The sequence below is a fragment of the Electrona antarctica genome (assembly GCF_951216825.1).
Source record: "Electrona antarctica genome assembly, chromosome: 2".
NCBI classification, from domain to species: domain Eukaryota; kingdom Metazoa; phylum Chordata; class Actinopteri; order Myctophiformes; family Myctophidae; genus Electrona; species Electrona antarctica.
The window spans coordinates 30,736,920-30,755,951 of record NC_136807.1 but is presented as its reverse complement, the minus strand read 5'-3'; the positions used below and the strand labels follow the sequence as shown (position 1 = coordinate 30,755,951).

The window sequence follows — 19,032 nt, the reverse complement described above, 5'->3', positions numbered from 1 at the left end:
ACTACCAAAGTTCCCACAGAGGACACATGCCCAGGGCTCGACCCGGCAACACGGCGGTCCCGGTGCCAGTCAGAGGACATGGAGGTTCGCCGCCCGGCCCTGGCTCCACCTGCCAAGCGGGTTCTTCAGAGACAACCTCCTGTACAACAACCTGGGTCCACTGAGCTGGAGCCAGCTGCCCAGCATCACCGGGAGGTACCGCCTCAGAGCACTGAACAGCAGGAGAAACAGGCACATCCATCACTGAGGTGAGGACAATGGTTTCAGCTGTTGGTACTGTATGCTCAAATTAATATTAGAGTATTAAAGTCCAGATATTTATACTTGAATATACAGTTAGTATACCTATTGCCCACACGAACATTTGTGAGGCTATTTTGTCTCATGTCAATAGTTTTGACATTTTACCCTTTCTTTTGTCTTTCAGTAAATCCCAGTCCCTGAGCAGTACCTTTGCACTAAGGGATGTGTCCTTCTTTCGTACGGCCACTGAGGATGCGGTGAACGCTGAAACCATTCGCAACTTAAGGAAGTCTTTTGCAAGTCTGTTCTCTGACTAGTCATCTTGACCCACACATGCTTTAGTTTCGCAAATTATTTCAGCAAACACTTTTTCATCTTCATGTTTTCTTATGTAGGCTACATAGAAAACTATACACATACTTTACTTACCTTTACTATGTTGTAGTAGATTGTGATATCAGTGTTCATTCAGATAATGTTTTATGTATTCTTGACTTAAATATTTACATTTAAGCTGGCTGATATATAAAGTTGAGTGATCAAGTCAGCATGGAACAACAGCATGGAAAGCTTACAACTTACAGTACATAAACCTAGGCTATACAATGTTCTGCACTAGGGAACCAAATATCATTTTTGCATTTGTTATTTGGTTGTAGCTTGGTTGCTTTGTCTTCTTGATATTTGGGTGTTATGGCATGATATGCATGATGTATTTCACTTGGGTGGTCTTTTCAGTAATACAAACAAAATCCTCTCTTGTTTGACTCTGCACAATAAATAGCCCAAAGGCTCTCAGTTGCGAATAGAATATTTTGTAACATTTACATAAGATTCCCTGCACGGACAGCAGCTACAGCATTTTAAAAGATGATATATTCCTGCCTTCAGCCAATAAACTGTACATTCCTGAGAGGACTGACACTGGGTTTCCTCTTGTGACTCCAAAGTCCAACGTATGAGGTGAGAGGGAGGGCCTTCTGCGGTTCTGATTCTTTACAAGGAAGAACGTAACTTTGATGATTGCCTGTATCACTCAAATGGGGGCCATATGAACAAATATTAATGGTTTTTGATTCCTAACAACAAATTATATATTTAAGGGGGAATATTTGCTGAAGAAAAACAACAGAAACTTCCTTGGACATTTGGTTCCCGACTAAGGTTTGTGATCTTGAATGGCTACACCAGAAATGTTAATAATTAAAGAATGGTTATCGTAAATTGGTAGTCCAATTTGTGTTTTCTATTCATTATTACAATTACAATTACAATTTAGGCATTTAGCAGAGCGACTTACATTAAGCAAGAACAAAAAGCATGGCAATACATCACATACATAAGTAGTTATCATGAAACATGCGTAAGCTAAGAACGTAACAGTGAAATATCTATATAATGAAACTATACATATAAACTATGTATACTATACTATACATATATACTATAAAGTGCTATGACTACATAAAAATGCAATTCTAGTGATGTCTACGTAACATTCTCTGCTCCATAATAACTGTCCTTTTACCTTCCGAAAGTGTGGCATCTACAGTATGAATTGGAGATCATTTCATCAATGTATTGGTTTTTGACCATTAATTAATTTCCTTAAACACATTTATAATAATACTTAAACAATAATTGTATATTAATCAACTGGTAAAAGTAAATCAGAGTGAAATCAGTTCACTGTCTCCATGTAAGTATTATTATGACGTAGAAATTAGATTTTACATAATCATCAGTGTCCTTACCTAGTTCACCAGGATGAGTAAAATGTTGCCTTCTGCACATGAGAAAGACTGTGGCCTAAAATGTATATATAGTTTCTAATTACATAGGACACAGTCACACCACACTTTTATTTGACCTATGAAGGCGGATTCTGTCACTGCATTTCAATGGGAATTGAGTGGTTTGCTGGCATTTGCAGATTTCTGTAATTTCTGCATTGGCAGAATCTGCCCTCATATAGGTAGAATAAAAGTGCTGTGTGACTGTGCCCTTAAAGGGGTATTTCCCTTTCAAACACTTCTGCTGTCAATTTAACATCTGCTCTGGTTTTTGTGTGCACCCCATACATTTTGTTTAAGTTGCTTGATTCAAAATTTAGATAATTAATTTCATCACCCCCCCTCCTCTTCTGTATAAGCCCATTGAACTTCAAACTTCATTTTAAACACACACCCCTGCTTCTGGTGATGTTATAATGGGTGAGGGGCAATGTTGTTTCAATTAGTTGCTTTCATGAAATTATATATGTATATTTAAAACATTAAAAAGTAATGAAAACACACAGCCCCCTCAAGCACTAGAAGGACAATAGCAGTCACCGGAAGCAGTGTTATGTCTGACATGGTTTAAATGGAGTTTGAAGGGCTTATGGGAGGGGAGCGTGTCTGATAAAAATTAATATTGAATCAAGAAACGTACAAACTGTCTGGGGTGCACGCAAAAGCAGAGTAGACATTAAAATGACCCCAGAAGTGAAATACCCTTCAAGTGGCTATAGCTATTGGTGATGGTGCCATATGCTGACCCTTGGACCACGCACGCAATACTTTTTCTAAATACTTTATCTGTAGGCCTATTTACACATGCATGATTTCGCAAAGTGCTCTCAGTCTGTTTCGCAGGATCATCAGTTCTGTTGTGCTCCCTGTAGAAATGGTGGACACTCAGCAGCGACAAGCTTGGTCAGTGGGTTTTGGGTTTAGCCCATATGATGTGACGAGGACGAATAATGCGGGATTCAACTCGTTTGACATGATGGCGCCCCAGTCTGCCACGGAGTTCCCCTTCGAGTACCCATACGCCTCCTATCTGCCGCCCAGCCACGGCAACGACCCCACCATGGGAAGAATGTCCACGTACAGTGACCCGTATTACACCTCGAGTCAGTTTTACAGTGAGTTTACTGTAAACATTCCTCCATGATCAATTTGTCTGTTTGTTCTGTGACAATGTGACTATTGCGCCCCGTTTCTGCCGCAAACTATTTAAGCGAAAATAGCAGATCTACTTATAGATCTGCAATTTTCCTGCAAAGAGATTTGGTGAAGAGGGAAAACATTGAGGGGGCCATGGTTGGACTCCTGGGGGCCCCAGTCAATTAAATCCTTGGTTCTCAACCTTTTCAATAATCATATTTGAACTGGGGATCCCCCACCCTGACGAGGACTTGTACTTGTACTTGACTGTATATTTAGTTTGACTCGGTTCCACAGATAAATATTGTGAAAATAGTTGATCTACAAGCTACCTTTTTTTTATCATTTCGACCATTACTTTGGAATTGATGCAGTGGTGTTTTTTTTTCTTTTTTAGTTATTAAAAATATGTTAAAAGTCCTTAAATTGTCAATTCACTGTCATCTGGGGACAAATCATGTGCACAGTGAAAACCACGTGAATTAATTGTTTGCTCAGGTACAGTGAAACAGGAGCCTCAGTCACCACCACCGTACCAGGACAGTGGTCTCTGTCAGAGCACAGCCCACCCTGGGTTAAAGACCCCCATCATCCCAGCAGACCTGGGCAACTCGCTGATCAACATCGACTGCAGGGTGTGCGGGGACAAGGCCTCTGGCTTCCACTATGGCGTCCACGCATGTGAAGGCTGCAAGGTACATAACTGGACAGCGTACTGGGAAAAGTATACTCACATTTTCCACTTTAAGTAATAGTATCAATACTGCAATGTAGAAATACTATGGCTATTAAAATTTGACCTGAGTAAAAGTACAATTTAAGTTTCAAAATGTGCTTAAAGTACCAAAAGTGGAAAGTACTCATTACGCAGCATGTCCCGTTTCACAAGTTTTCAAATGTAAATGTATAACAATCGCTTGACAATAGCAGATCTGCAAGCTCACAATGTATGATTGCGTCACATCCTGAGGCATGGTGAGCTTGTGGGTCAGCTGTTTCGAAATATAGGACTGAAGTGGTTAATGTATGAGCTGTAATAATAATCAAAATCTACAAGGTAACTAAAGTTTTCAAATAATTGTAGCGGAGTAAATGTATAATATTTGCCTCTGAGATGTAGTAGAAGTAAAAGTACTGAAAATTGGAAATACTCCAGTAAAGAAAAAATACCTCAACCTGGTACTGGAGGACTGTATGGTGTTATGTAATGATGATGACTTTATTGCCCCCAGGGGCAAATTCCTTGCGTTTACAAAAACTCAACACCACATTGTAATACATAATACAACATAAAATAGTACAAGACACTTTCCCATGCATATCTCTGCTGTCGGGAAGAAACCACCTAACTCCAAAATGTTCATTTTTCATTTCAGGAAATTAAGGGAAAAAAAGCAATATTGCCTCATTAAAGTTGGTGTTGTGACTTTAAATATTGTCAATTACTTGCATGAGAGGTGAAGTTAGTTGCTTTAGCAGACAGTTCCAAAAACAACAGAAATACAATATTACAGATTTCTCACCTGCTGTTGGATATACATAGACTTCATTTTGACCAACAAGATTTAACAAAAACATTTTAGAAAATGTATGTATAATGGAAAAAGAACAACAACTTATGAATGCCTGTTTTCTGTTTCCTCTCTGTTCCCCCAGGGTTTCTTCCGCAGGACTGTACGGTTAAAACTTGTGTATGAGCGTTGTAATCTTCACTGCCGCGTTCACAGAAAGAGTCGAAACAAATGTCAGTACTGCCGCTTTCAGAAATGCCTCCTCGTGGGAATGTCGCATGACGGTAATGATGGCACACTATTATTATTAGTGATATTTGTTTTGTGCATTTAACACTCCAGATTTCCCCCTAGGGATCAATAAAGGCTTATCTGATCTTATGTTATCTGATCTTGCACACTTGATCTTTGCTCTTTGCAATGGGTGGATTGCTGACAGCCGCAGCACAGAAGTCTAGGCAGAGACTGTTTTCACTAGACTGACTATTACTAGTCTTTTCATAGACTGACTATTTTCACTGTTGCATAACAGATACTGTACATACTACATACAGTAGGCCTGCTCTCTTTCCAAGTGTGATTAATCTCTTCTAATAAGTGATTTTACCATTTCTATCAATAATTCCTGAAGGTCCATATGTACTCCGATCTGGTGTACTGATACCAGTAGGAGAATTTATGTTTGTTCTTTGTTCAGTTAGCGTTATGTAATCAGCCTGCACTGCATGTAGTCTTCCATGGTTATATAGCCACAGTATGAACCTGATTACAGTTCAAGATTAACTAGGGTTTAGCAACCTTCAAATCTATATGGCCTTATTATGAGTGTGTTGATTCCAGTAATTGATAGTGGTTCCCAACCTTTTCTGGATCAGGGCCCACTTGAAAGTCTCAACGCATGTGTGGCCCATGCAGCCATCTGACCACTTTACACAGCAGCAACATGTTTGCATATTCATTATCAATAACATATTAGTGTTTTGCCAGTTATTTGGGGGCCCACTTGCCCCAGCCCACAGGTTGGGAATCGCCGTTAAACATGACCCAGCATGTGTTCCTTACTTTATTCACAGCCATCCGTTTTGGTCGCATGCCACAAGTGGAAAGGGAAAAGCTGCTATCTGATTACTTGGATGTGGACCCCAGCATGCCAGAGTGTGTGGCTGACCTGCGGCCCCTCAGGGCTCTGGCCAGGCTGCTGGTCACGGCCTACCACAAAACCTTCCCACTGACCAGTAGCAAGGCTCAGACCATACTGGCTGGGAGGTCCCATGGATGCACGGTAAGGAAGGAACTGAACATTGTCTCACATTGTACGCAGATGCTCAGTTTTACAAATTTTATGTGGATGGTATAGGTATGCTTAATTATTTTCTGAAAATGTAATAACAATTTCACCAATAATTGGATATTTTTGAGAGAAATAAGCAGAACTACCAGCTAAGTCCTGCTGTTTTCGTTGAATGTTTCCCCCAGAATAGGGACACTAGGGTCCAAGTGTCTAACATGCTGTCCCTGTCCTTCCAGCCATTTGTAATCCATGACATGAAGAGCCTGATGGCCGGTCAATATTTTATAAACTGCCGACAGCTGCCAGCGCTGGACCAACAGATACCTGAGCTGTGCCCTGCTCCGACCTTCGCCAACCCCTCCTCCCAGGAGCCTCTAGGAGAGGTGGAACTCTCGTTCTTCCACAGGATTCAGATCCGCCAGGCCGAAAACGTGCGCGAGATCACAGAGTTTGCCAAAAGCATCCCGGGATGGACGGAACTGGACATAAACGACCAGGTGACCCTGCTGAAGCACAGTGCCATCGAGATCATCATGATCATGCTGGCGCCGCTCATGAACAAAGATGGCACGCTCTTCGCCTACGGGCAGATCTTCATGACCCGAGAGTTCTTCAAGAGCTTGCGGAGACCGTTTTGTGAGATGATGGAGCCCAAGTTTGAGTTTTCAGTGAAGTTTAACATGCTGGAGCTCGATGACTGTGACATGGCCCTCTTTCTGGCGGTCTTATTGCTCAGTGGAGGTCAGTATTTATCGATAGGCCTATTTGTACATCACTCCAAGAGTCCGTCAATTCTCACACCATGGACTGACAAATGTGATGCATAATAACTGGTATTACACATATTTGCCAGTAGAATTCTCAGATTCTGCCCAAACCCGACCGACCAGATGTTTTAGGGCCGGGTCGGGCCTAAAATGTATATGCTAATTAGTCGGGCTGAGCCAGGCCTCAGGTTGGACCAGTTGAACAAACATGTTCAACATGATACATTGAATAGAATCTTCAACTTTATTGTTATACCACCACAGGTTTACAGGTGAAAGAAAAAAAAAGCAAAAAAATGGGTGAAATGTGAAAAGCTCATATAATGTGTAGTTTTCCGCAAAGGGATGAAGGACAGAGATAGAAAACAGAAATAATGTTTGCAGATGGTACTAACAGATGCTCCTGTTTCCCCCCCTGCATGGTGCCGTGCAGACCGGCCTGGCCTGGTGAACGTGAAGCCCATTGAGGAGCTGCAGGCCATGGTGCTACAGGCCCTGGAGCTGCAGCTCAAGACCTTGCACCCAGACTCTCCACAGCTGTTTGCAAAGCTGCTGCAGAAGGTGACTGACCTGCGCCCCCTGGTGGCGCACCAAGTCAGCCTCATCCACCTCCTGAAGAAAACCGAGCAGGAACAGTGCGTGCATCCCCTGCTCAAGGAGATCATGAGCGACTTGTATTAATATAAGGCGGGATGGGCAAGAGAACCTCAAATCTATATGGCAACTGATGCTTCTTCAGAAATTATAATATTTATATGGAAATTATATTTTTGGCAGAGTTTTCCTCTTTTGTGTGATAGGCCTATGTCAAATATAGGCCTGCACATAATTACCATTGTTCAGTAATGTCAGTAGACCTATGTCACATTACAATGTCTATTACATTCAAATAATTTCACATGGTTACTTTATTCCCACTAAATAATAAAGACAACGTTATGACAAAAATATGGTGTATATAGTTGCCATCTGGTGGTGATTGATTGTATGAGCTTTCTGCGTCAGTAGTTACTAGTTATGCAATCCGATTATCCGACTCAAACACGACGACAACAACAACATGCCTTTACTTTGTCAGAGTAGATACAGACATACAGTGCTTGAAATTATCCTATTTTATTTTCTGCCCGCCCCACAGAAATCACAGCCGAATGCGACGAAAATAAAAGCCTGGGATGGGTACCGAGGCTATAGCTGTAACTATAATATAAGCCAAACTGCCACAGCCATGGTTCACAACTTCACATGACGCTCGTACTTCACGATTATGTATTTGACAGTCATGTTTCAGGGCTAGCACATGTAGGGACTAGGGAGTTAGGAAGGCAACCTTTACCAAAAACATTATGTGACTGTGAACTGAAGAAGCTGAGTAGACGAAGGGGCTTATAAAGAGCAGGTGTATCCACTCGACTATAAACGTGAAGAGGATGCAGCAATGAGCAATCCATTCCACTCTCCAGAGGGGCGGGGGAGTGTTGTTTTTTTGTCACCAAAAGGAGCCCAAAGGGAGCCCTAGTATGCCCCCTTGTGGAGAAATACAAGAATCGTCTAAAATGTATCAAAAGGACCACACACTGGACTGGAGTATGGTTGGTTCTCAATCTCAACCACAGTGGTCTGAGCACCTGGTCCAGGGGTTCTAGGTGGTCCCCAGCTAAATGATGGAGAGTTGGTAACCAAATGGACCCAACTATTGAGTGTTAAAAGAAACGATTGATTTTAGTTAAATTATTAACATCCCATCAAATGATGGTATGTGGCTCAAATGCCAAATATGGACTTTAATATGAAAAAGGTTGAAAACCACTGGACCTGTCTACAGCACTTTGTAAACCTTGAGTTGTAAAATGTGTGATAAATAAAGTGGATTGGATCGGAAAGGGCCCCAAATTCTGTTTCCTTCACCTGCTATCCTGTCATATAATCTTCTGAGAGGCAAGGTCATTTAGCCAATGTTTTTGTGAAGCAGAGTTTACGGCTTTCCAGTTTGTATCATGCTCAGTAACATGCCTCCCTCTATAATAAAAAAACATGCATAGCCACTGGACCTAATAGACACCTTCCCCAGACATTTATTGGTGATTCATAATAATTAATGGATATTGATAGGACTGATACATGTACAATAATAATAAATATGTTGAAAGACATGATGTAGCTCGGGTCTGCTGTTTAAAGTTTGACATTAAGCTGTCCCCGACGTAGTGTGACTCAGTCCTCTGAAGTATGACATCTCCCTCTCGCTCATCAGCTCAAAGTGGAGAGGCTGCTGGCAGAAGTTGCATTCTCCCGACGAATGAGGCCTCAGGTCCATACCAACCTCTGTCCAGGTCTTTACCAGTCGCTCTGTGGAGACGCGGAAGAATATGGATGCAAATGAGGACTCGAACAAGTCTCCGAAGCTTCATTTATATGCTGTAGTATGATGTTGTGGCTTGCTAAGAAGATCAGTTTAGCAGCAGCGTAGCTATTTCCAAAGTAAAGGACTTTTCAGAATAGCTTTTCCAACACTGGGATTATGACACCATGGATGAAAATCCATCAATACAAATTACATAAACCTTGCTGCAGCTATACACCGCTATAATCTGACTAAAAATAAGTTCTCCATACTTGACAATTAATTTTCTGTACTTTGAGAAGTACAGAAACATACCTAGAAATGCTGCAGTATACAATTCCTTTCTGGAGTTGGAAAACTAATTTCAAGTAGGCCCTACCTGAGAATCTAATGCTAGCAAAATCAGTGTCATCTATTAAATCTTCTAAAAATGGTTTGTCAAGTCCTTTTCTTAGTGTATTTTGCACTCCGTTTTAATCTGAATTTATCTTCAGATTTTACTGAACATTCGTTCATTACATACCGACAAAGTAGTGCATCATCTGAGGAGTGTGATGTGGCGTGGGGGCGATACGGAGCAGCTCCTCTCCCTTGGCCACCGTGGGGTAGTTGATGGCTTGGACGTAGATGTTGTGACGGGACATCATGATGTCACAGATCTCTGTGTTCTTCTCTGCGTCGGCCACCTGTCAAAACAGATGCACAGGTGTTTTTATTTTTTTGGTAAACAGGTGGGTCATGTTGGGCATCACAGTACATTTCGTAATTGTTACAAGTCATTTGTTACATTTCTATTATTAACTTTCCTTGTGTTACGGGTCATACAGTTCCAGGAGAGTAAGGGAACCCTCTTTGAGTAGTTTCAGATCTTCTTAGTCCGTTCGTTCCCAGTTACAGGGTTCATGATAATTATACATCGGTATTCCATTCTCCTTGTTACTTAAATTAAATCAATCTTCTCGTCCAATGCACAAGATAATGAAAAACAATGACGGGGGGGGGGGGGGGGGGGGGGAGAAACATGAGCACAACAGATACAATAATGACATAATTAATGACAGGGTAATGACAGTGTTCACCTCTTATTCATTCATACAGAGATCCTTTACAAAATGTCTATTCCCATGTATAATATCCATTTCAACCAGTATCTGTGAAACGTTTCTGTACATATCCTAACGATGAAAGTAAGTTCCTCCATTTCGTATATGTTTCGTACAATGGCTGTCCACTCTCCTTTCTTAGGCGGGCTTCTATCCAGCCACTTCTTGGTTATTGCTTTTTTTGCTGCCACTAGCAGTATTTTAAGAAGGTATTTATCTGGGGTATTAAGGTCCTCTGGTATATGCACAGGTGTTTTAATAGCTCTTAATTCACTTGATACCTATTACCTTCCATGCACTTTGACTTTGAAAGGATTTAGAAAATATGTATAATCACTTAGTGGAGTCTACTAAGGGTCTCCTACCGGATACTCCATCGGTCATCAAATTATTGGCTTAGGAATGTGACAAAAACTAAAATATATCTCCATAAATTCAAGGCTTTGTGAGGTGTGTAATTGTGAACTACTCCTTTAAAACCCTATATGCCTCATAGAGTGGGATCCCAGGGGTGATCCTGGGATCTAGGTGTAGACTAGACTAGAGCAATGGTTCTCAAAAGTGAGGTCCAGGGACCCTCAGGATTCCTTGAGGGTGCTCTTACCGTCAGCAATTGGTAACTACAAATAATTCGTAATTACTTAGTAATACATTTTATTTAAACCTTTTTTTTTGTTGCTTTATTTATAGATACAGTAGATCGGGAGTCGAACTAGCAAAACACGCTGTCAGGCGGAATTAGCAGCTTATAGGTGCCCAGACGGCAACGCCAGCCATCCAGGCCTACTTATTGAATTAGAAAGTGACAAGTAGACCGGTGCTCTTACCCTCACAGGGATGATGTGGGAGGGGCAGTGCACCACCGGCAGACCAGAGTCCATCAGCATCTGTCGGAGCAGCTTGACGCTGCGCTGGTGCTTCCTGCGCAGGGCGCGGCCCTCCTCGCCCTTCAGGACCCGGACGGACTCTCTGGCCCCGGCCAGCAGCATGGGGGGCAGCGAGGTGGTGAAGATGAAGCCCGCCGCGTAGGAGCGCACCGCGTCCACTAGGCTGGCGGTGCTGGCGATGTAGCCGCCCACGCAGCCAAATGCCTTCCCTGGAGGAGAAAAGAGTCTGTGTTAGGAGTGTGTGTGTGTGTGTGTTAGCCCTGGACCACTAGGATGTTTAGAACAAGGACGACCCCACAACCATATATATTCATTAAGAATGCATCACACAGTCATTTACATATACTTAAAGCCAGATTTTTTTACATAATTGCAGGCCGGTGTTGCACACCGAAAATAGCAGATCTACAAGCTTACAAGGCAACGCAGTGTGACTTGATGTGAGCTTGTAGATCTGCTATTTTCGGTTTGCGACTCCACGCGCAAGGAACTATATCAAACCCTTAACACTCAGTCAGTATTTAATTCCGTTTTCTCCGATATGACCTGTCCTATTAATTTGGTGTCCATTTTTCATTATTTGAAACTTTTCTTTGAAAAGTTATTATTATTGTTTTGAGGGGTTCCCAGCTTTGTGTGTGTGTGTATGTACCACGGAATGTGATGATTTGATTGGCTGAGCACCGAAATGTGATGATGTATAATTATAAGAGTGCCCCTCACACATTTTTTAAACAACGGGATATTTACTAGAAATCCAGAAATTACGCTTCTGTGACCCAACCCCATGTTTGGGAAACACACTGGCTACTCAAGTCTGTTTTGACAGATACATAGTCTCTGTGTTGGAACGCTCCTAATGAGTGAATCCAACATACCGAGTGTTCCGGAAATGATGTCCATCTTGTGCATGACTCCATCCCTGTCTCCAATCCCTCCTCCGCTGGGCCCATACAGACCCACAGCATGCACCTCATCCACAAAGGTGATGGCACCAAACTCATGGGCGAGGTCACACATCTCCTCCAGAGGGCATACAGCTCCTACAAGGCAAGAGCACAGTGTCAACACACTTATTAAAGAAAAACTATTTACACAGAGTGTGCAGCTAGATTACTAGGTAGCGCATCAAACCAAATTGAAACTGAACCAATTATATTCCCCTGGGGCGGCAGTGGCTCAGGGGTAGAATGGCCGCTTGGTAACCGGAAGGTTCACAGTACGATCCCTGGCTCCCCCAGAGTTAGTGTTAAAGTGCCCTTGAGCAAGATGCTGAACCCCTAATTGCTACTGGTGAGCAGGTTGGTGCCTTGCATGGTTTCCCCCGCCATCGGTGTACGAATGTGTGTGTGACTGGGTGAATGTAATCTATGTAAAGCGCCATTTACCCCTGGGGAACCCTGGTCAACTATAGTATATATTGGTTACCGTAAGTTAATAAGTGTATTAGCGCCTTCAGATGTGAGTATTTCACAGGCACAAGTCTGATTAAGTGAGGATTTAAAATGCTAATAGTCATAGATAATGGATAATACTCATGAATTACCTATATGATATGGGAAAGAGACCTATGTATGACAGAAAGATTAATTTCAACAACACGTTTGGGAGACATACCATCCATTGAATGCACTGTCTCAAAGGCCACAATCTTTGGAGTGGAGGGGTCCGATTTCTCCAGCAGCTCTCGAAGGTGACCAACGTCATTGTGACGGAAGATGAACTTCTTGACTCCGCTGTTTCTTATACCCTGTATCATGGAAGCATGGTTCCCCGCGTCAGAGTAGACTTCACAACCTGGCAGAGAAAGACACAGACAAAATGTTTATCCTGAGAGCAATCAGAGAAAAGAGCCTTCACAGGGAAATTGTTGATGAAGCAGTTCAGTTGAGCAAACACACTATAAATGAATACTGTCGCTGTCAAACAGAAGCCATACAGTAGGCATATTTCATCTTTTTATGATTTTCTTTTCATAAATGAATGCCCTACAGTATATTTTACTTTGCTGTATGACAGTGTCGTGCAAAAGTAACATGGTAAAGTCTGTCTGTGGGTTTTATAAATATATTCTCCAATGAAAATGTGACTAAATTAACTAAATTGGATACATTGCTTATTTTTTCCATTTCCTGAAAAGTAACAATTTTAGAGATACAAGGTTTCCACCTGGCAGCGACGATATGCAAATAAATTGACAACAACAATTATTATTAGTATTAGTATTCATTATTATCAGTTATTACTAATAAATCTCCTACCTGGAAGCATCTTAGCCAGAGTGAACAATGTGGAATCGTTGGCCACAAAGCAGGAAGTGAAGAGTAGAGCTGCGTCTTTGCCGTGCAAGTCTGCAAGCTCATATTCCAGGTCCACGTGGAACTTGCTTGTCCCCGAGATGTTGCGCGTTCCTCCTGCACCAGCCCCGTGCTTTTGTACCGTGTCCCTTGAAGAAGAAAACAAAGTAAAGGATAGAATATTCAGCAGGTGTACACAGTAAGATCCTCCGTGTTCACACTGTCCGCCTTTAAACCATACATTAAAACCTATGAGAAATTACCAAAAACGGTGACTACATACAGTACATAGTATTAGTGGCCACGTTTAACCTATTATAGCCAATTCTACAAATGCCTTCGAAACCAATGATTCTCAGAACGCTTTCGTGCCAAGGACCCCCAAAATGATATATATTTGGCCGCAGACCCACATCTGAAAATGCTTTGTGCCTGCAGGGACCCCCAGAGAGAAGATTTGTGTTAAAATAATTGAAAATGATAAACTTTTTCAAACACTTTCAAGATTTTTCAAAAATCCCTGCGAGCTTGTACATCTGCTATTTTTGAGAACCACTGTTCTAAATCTCTGTTCTAAATCATGAGGGTTTTCTGATTTCTAACCATTTTATAGTACTGTATGTCATTAAATGTTCAGATGAATTGAATATGAAGGACCCCAATGTAAACAAGCCATACTGTGGGCTTTCTTGGGTTTTAAATCCTCTTAGCAGACCTTGTATTGAAACTGTACGTTCCTGTGCTTTTTTCTGTCAATAAAGTATTCAATCAATCCAAAAGCACTCACATGATCTTGTTGGTGACTCTGGCGTGACGGCTCATGCCCAGGTAGTCGTTGCTGCACCACACGGACACGTCCCTCTTGGCGTGGAGCGACTGGGAGTAGTCGTCAGCCATGGGGAACGACGTTGCGCGCCTGTTCACCGTTTTAAACACCCTGTACGTGTGATCCTTCTTCTTGCTGTCGAGCTTCCTCTCAAAAAACCTGTCGTACTGGAAGGTAGCCGCTTCTGCTCCACACACAGGGAGAGACAGATGCTTGCTTTATACTAGTTGCGACGCGTTGTGCAGCGCTGTACGCAATTGTGAGTTGAATCGCGTTGTGCATCGTTGTACAACTTTATAATTATAATTAAAATAGGCCTTTAGTAGTTAATCAGACTAATCTATTTAATTGCTTATAAAACATATATTGACATTGTTTTCCCGTCAAACCTTTTGAATGATGAAATAATCGATAGCTGTGGTCCTACTGGTGTTTTTCAGTTCTACAAACGTACAATGTATCACAGCGTCAGAGGCTTGAGCTGACTGTAGGCTTGGGCTGACTGTTTGGTAAAATAGCTGCATCCATCATATCCATGTGTTGCTTTTCCAGAGAGGATATATTGCTCATCATGAATAACAATGATCTATGGTTAGCATTCTGTTCTCACTGTGAGGCAGGTTGTCCAGCAGAGAATGAGACACTTTGGGAGCTGCCGGCTTGAGCAGGTTTTGCTGTGTCCTGATGTTGACCTTGTCCGCTTCGATCAGCTCCATTACCGACGATTCCACCTCTGTTTTCTCTGTTATAAAACAAAGGGGGAAAGGTTGTGGAAATTACTTTCTGCATTTACTCAGGAGATGGATGCTGTTTGGGGTTATAACCACATGAAACCTGGCATCCCTATTTTGGGGAGACAATTGAGAGGTTTGACGCATTGTAGCTTATGTGCTATTTTTGGAGACGAAAGAGATTTTGTATAGAGGGGAAAAAGGAGCATAAAGCCCTATACTACATATTCTATTTTATGACATTAAAGACAAACAGAAAAATAATCAAGAATGTTGTCCGCTGGCAGCTCTCAATATGAACCCCACTGGCCACTGATTGTCCTGTGGTAACTGAAGGCCAGTCAATCTAAGGCTAAGCTAAAAAAAAAAGGGGGTGACCCAAAGGAAATTGCAATAGCAATTGTTCAAGGTTTTTTATGATCCTTAGGGTCATCCAAATAATCAATGTTGAATATACATTGATTATTATATAAATTGTAGAATGTAGATCATGGTAAATTCAATGGTTGAACGTTGGGGTACCATTGAAAACCTATATAAGGCAAACATTTCAAATTTGAATTATGCTTTAAGTAGCATGTGACATGTCAATTGGTTATTCATGATTCTGAATCTGAATCCATTCCAAGCATTAGTTTTGCACGAAAAACACTCCTTGGGCTAAATTCAGCCATAGCCACTTGCCCAAATGTGATGACCTCATCACATTTGTGAAGACGGCTATGGCCGTTTTTAGAGCAAAATCTAAAATGACACAGATGCTTTCCCGGTTTTAATGGGTTAAGTGCGTTGCTCAGGGACATATAGGATTAGGTGAACAGAGGGTCCAAACGGCTACTTTCCAACTACCAGCCAGACAGCCTCGCAACTTTACTCAGCTACGATATACAGTACAAGACTACTTCATCTAAGTTCAACATGTATCGATACTAGTCCTATAAACACATTGTGGTCCTTTAGTGTAAATGTGTATATACTGAGTTGTGCATTAGATGTGTGCGTGTGGCTTACTTGTGCAGACAGCGTTCTGGTTGTCCTCCTGCAGCTCCTGGCTGCTCACTACACTGCGAGTGTTGCTCTGCATCATCTCAGCAGCCAGAAACGGGCATTTGGAGCCTGACTGTTGGCCCACAGTGGGCAAGGGGTGGCCACGGGGCAAATGGGCCGGACATTTTGGATCTATTGAACATGGGCATAAACACAATAGTAAAAATATGTTCACCATACCAAGTTTGACACTACACTGTAATTACAATATAATCACGTTAACCACTACACTAACCTATTACATCTGACTATCTGTTTTGGGCATGCCAATATAGGAAACATTTGCAATTATTCTCATAGGTACTAAAGACCCTCCTTTCAACTGACCTTCATCTCTGGGAGGATCTCTGGACACAGAGGCTGAAGATGAGAGAGCTCTGGCCAGAGGTCTGGAGGCCAGGTCCATCATCACAGGGCACTTCTGGGCACATCCCAGCAACGATGACTTCCCAGCCAGCTGCAGAAATGCACTGGGAACCAATGTCAGGAAAGGACACCGGCGAATAACCGTTTCCATTGCTCTGGATCTACAGGAGAAGAAGGGGAGAGTTCATTTAGGATGGGTTGAGAATGATATTTCAGATGACATGTACTTGCTTGGAGTGGACTGACAACGAAACCTGATGAGCGGATACATTATTTATGAGTGCAGGGTCTTTGAAGGCCAGTAGTCGACAAGTTGTGGAGATATATCATATTGTTTTCATCCAGTAGACAGTAGACATTTCTCATCAAAAACATATCAGATGCAACCAGTAAAGGGTTACACAATGATTGAATGATAGGACAAACCAGGGTGTATGTACAGTGCAATTTAAAGAGTCACGTCTACTGACTCATGTTCATGTCCCAGACTGAAGTTAAAACATCTTTATGACAACTATGATTTGTTTGACAACAATTACCCATCATCGATGTATATTAAAAGAAAATTTGTTTCAGGTCCCACATCTGCATATCTGCCATAGATATACTGCCGTGATTTATTTAAAAAATTGTTCAAAAAATAAAGCTGATCTAAAAGAAACACAAAGCCTCAAAATAAATGTAATCAGTTTCGGTTAAACAGTTAATCAAACATAAGTATGTAAATATCATCAATATAGAATTAGCAACAGAGACAGTTTAACCAAAAACTAAAACTCGATTATGACACAATTAATACAGCTAATTTGTACAAAACATCTGGCTCCCATTGTAAACTGATCTGTTACCTGAACACGCCCCACTCCACTTTGACTGTACAGTAGAACATCACCTGGCGAAACATGACCGAGTAATATACAGAACTAACGTATGGCATGTATACTGAACTACTGTAACATACAGTACTAGGATACTGAAACCAGAGAGAAATGTTCAAAGCAGCCTCCCCGAGGGAGTGTGTCTGTAGTGTAGTCAGCTGTCCTTGACAAGTGGAAATAGGGAAGGCCACTTGAGGGGCTGTCATGCAACTAAAGAGATGGAAAACAGACCCCACCATACTTCATAAGACAAAGAAGAAGCAAAACCATCTGGTTTCTATTGAAACAGAACAGATATAGGTATAACATCCTTAACCCACCCGCACACGCACGTACGCACACACACGCACGCAAGCACGCACGCACGCACGCACGCACGCACGCGCGCACGCACACACGTCGTACACACACACACACACACACACACACACACACACACACACACACACACACACACACACACACACACACACACACACACACACACACACACACACACACACACACACACACACACACACACACACACACACACACCTATATACAGTAAATGAATACTAATACCGGTAAGTGACTTTCTAGAAACTAGAAACTAAAGGTGTTTAGTAGAAAATGGCCAACCTGATGACCTCCAGTGACGCCTTACTCTTGTCCCTGGCGGGAGAAAGGTCACAGTCTGTAGTCAGCTGAGCTGAGACTCAGCTGACAGCTATAAATGGTACTACTCACACACATGCGGTGCCATCAATGGATTGTCAATATACTACTGCAGTGCTGGGCTGTATCAAATATCACATTTTTGACCAAATCCCTCGATATCAATATTGTGACTATAATATTATATTGTGACGGCAACATAATATTTTCTAAATTTCCATTATTATTGTTTTTGCAAGAATAGCTTGTGATTAAAACCAGGTAGACGACATTTTTGCCATATGAAGAGTGAAGATATTACATATGCAAAATCCCAGATGGTGTCTATAGTCTCATATCATATAAATGTATAATATTGCCCCACCCTGCCAGCCCAGCACTACAATATACTTAAATGTTTTGGACCCATTTCTCATATGCCTACATAGGCATACCTCATATAAAGTAAACCCCAATCAGCACTAAAATAAACGTGTTATTAATTATTAATAATACATTATTAATAAATGTCATTATGTTCTGTAACTGATGTATTGCTGGCTGCTATCCTGGACAGGACTCCTTGAATACAATCTCGAAAGTTAGAAATCAAACAAAACCTTAATTCATTAATCATAATCAAACCCAGTTTTAGATCAGAATTAACACTTTAGGTGAGGCGAGGGATTAACAGAAAAATCTTCATGACTTCATAATAAACCCAAAGTCATGATATAGGTTTAGATGGCGGGCTTGTGTGTGTTAGCAAGCTCACCACGGATATACTGATATTATAGCTGATAATATCCCTTCTCAGAACACTCAAATAATGTAGTAGCTGACCTGTTTTCCACCAAATTCTTCTGGCCTGTGCCGAGGTATTGATCTTTGAGTCTTCAGTGATGATGAATCTGATGTTGATCAGTGAATGAATGACTAAATTTCTTCCAGATGGGAGTCAGACAGTCGGTCTGCCGGTGTATGGCTAGCGCGGGGTGTGTTGTGACGCAGATGATGACGTAACTGAAGCGTGTTTCACGTTTAGAGCCCATAGCCCGGGGGTGGGGGGAAGCTCGGCTCGTGCTGTGATTGGATATTTGATTGCCAGGCAACCCCCCCGATATAACTCTGTGCCCAGCCCATGCGCATGCAGCCCCACCCACGCCATAGGTCAG

The 19,032-nt window shown here is 41.9% G+C and overlaps 3 protein-coding genes across 4 annotated transcripts in view; 1 reads left to right on the top strand and 2 right to left on the bottom strand.

Moving 5' to 3' along the window:
• The window catches only part of LOC306917415 (troponin C, slow skeletal and cardiac muscles), a 368,649-nt gene that overhangs the window by 120,525 nt on the left and 229,092 nt on the right, over positions 1–19,032 (bottom strand). The gene's annotated exons all lie outside the window — the stretch shown is intronic.
• On the top strand, positions 3,013–7,423 carry LOC306932847 (peroxisome proliferator-activated receptor gamma-like; the record flags this gene model as incomplete). Its single annotated transcript, XM_079514801.1, has 6 exons — positions 3,013–3,139; positions 3,672–3,868; positions 4,830–4,968; positions 5,758–5,966; positions 6,212–6,716; positions 7,176–7,423. The coding sequence occupies 6 exons, from the start codon at positions 3,013–3,015 to the stop codon at positions 7,421–7,423; spliced, it is 1,425 nt and encodes a 474-aa protein (XP_079370927.1).
• LOC306936818 (5-aminolevulinate synthase, non-specific, mitochondrial-like) lies at positions 8,800–18,839 on the bottom strand. 2 transcript variants are annotated; one of them, XM_079520442.1, is made up of 11 exons: positions 18,701–18,839; positions 16,305–16,504; positions 15,942–16,109; positions 14,810–14,941; positions 14,161–14,383; positions 13,338–13,522; positions 12,694–12,873; positions 11,955–12,119; positions 11,017–11,285; positions 9,610–9,772; positions 8,800–9,091 (listed from the first exon to the last, which is right to left on the bottom strand). In XM_079520442.1, the coding sequence occupies exons 2-11, from the start codon at positions 16,492–16,494 to the stop codon at positions 8,931–8,933; spliced, it is 1,836 nt and encodes a 611-aa protein (XP_079376568.1). In that variant the 5' UTR covers positions 16,495–16,504; positions 18,701–18,839; the 3' UTR covers positions 8,800–8,930. The 2 variants fall into 2 exon arrangements, with proteins under 2 accessions (XP_079376568.1, XP_079376567.1); XM_079520441.1 differs by lacking the exon at positions 18,701–18,839 and adding an exon at positions 17,192–17,272.

Coding starts and splice junctions, on each gene's coding strand:
- LOC306936818 (XM_079520441.1), bottom strand. CDS start 17,247: ATGTTTCGCCAGGTGATGTTCTACTGTACAGTCAAAGTGGAGTGGGGC. Junction 16,505..17,191: donor GTGGAGTGGGGCGTGTTCAG/GTAACAGATCAG, acceptor CTTCTCCTGTAG/ATCCAGAGCAATGGAAACGG. Junction 14,384..14,809: donor GCTGGACAACCTGCCTCACA/GTGAGAACAGAA, acceptor TGTGTGGAGCAG/AAGCGGCTACCTTCCAGTAC.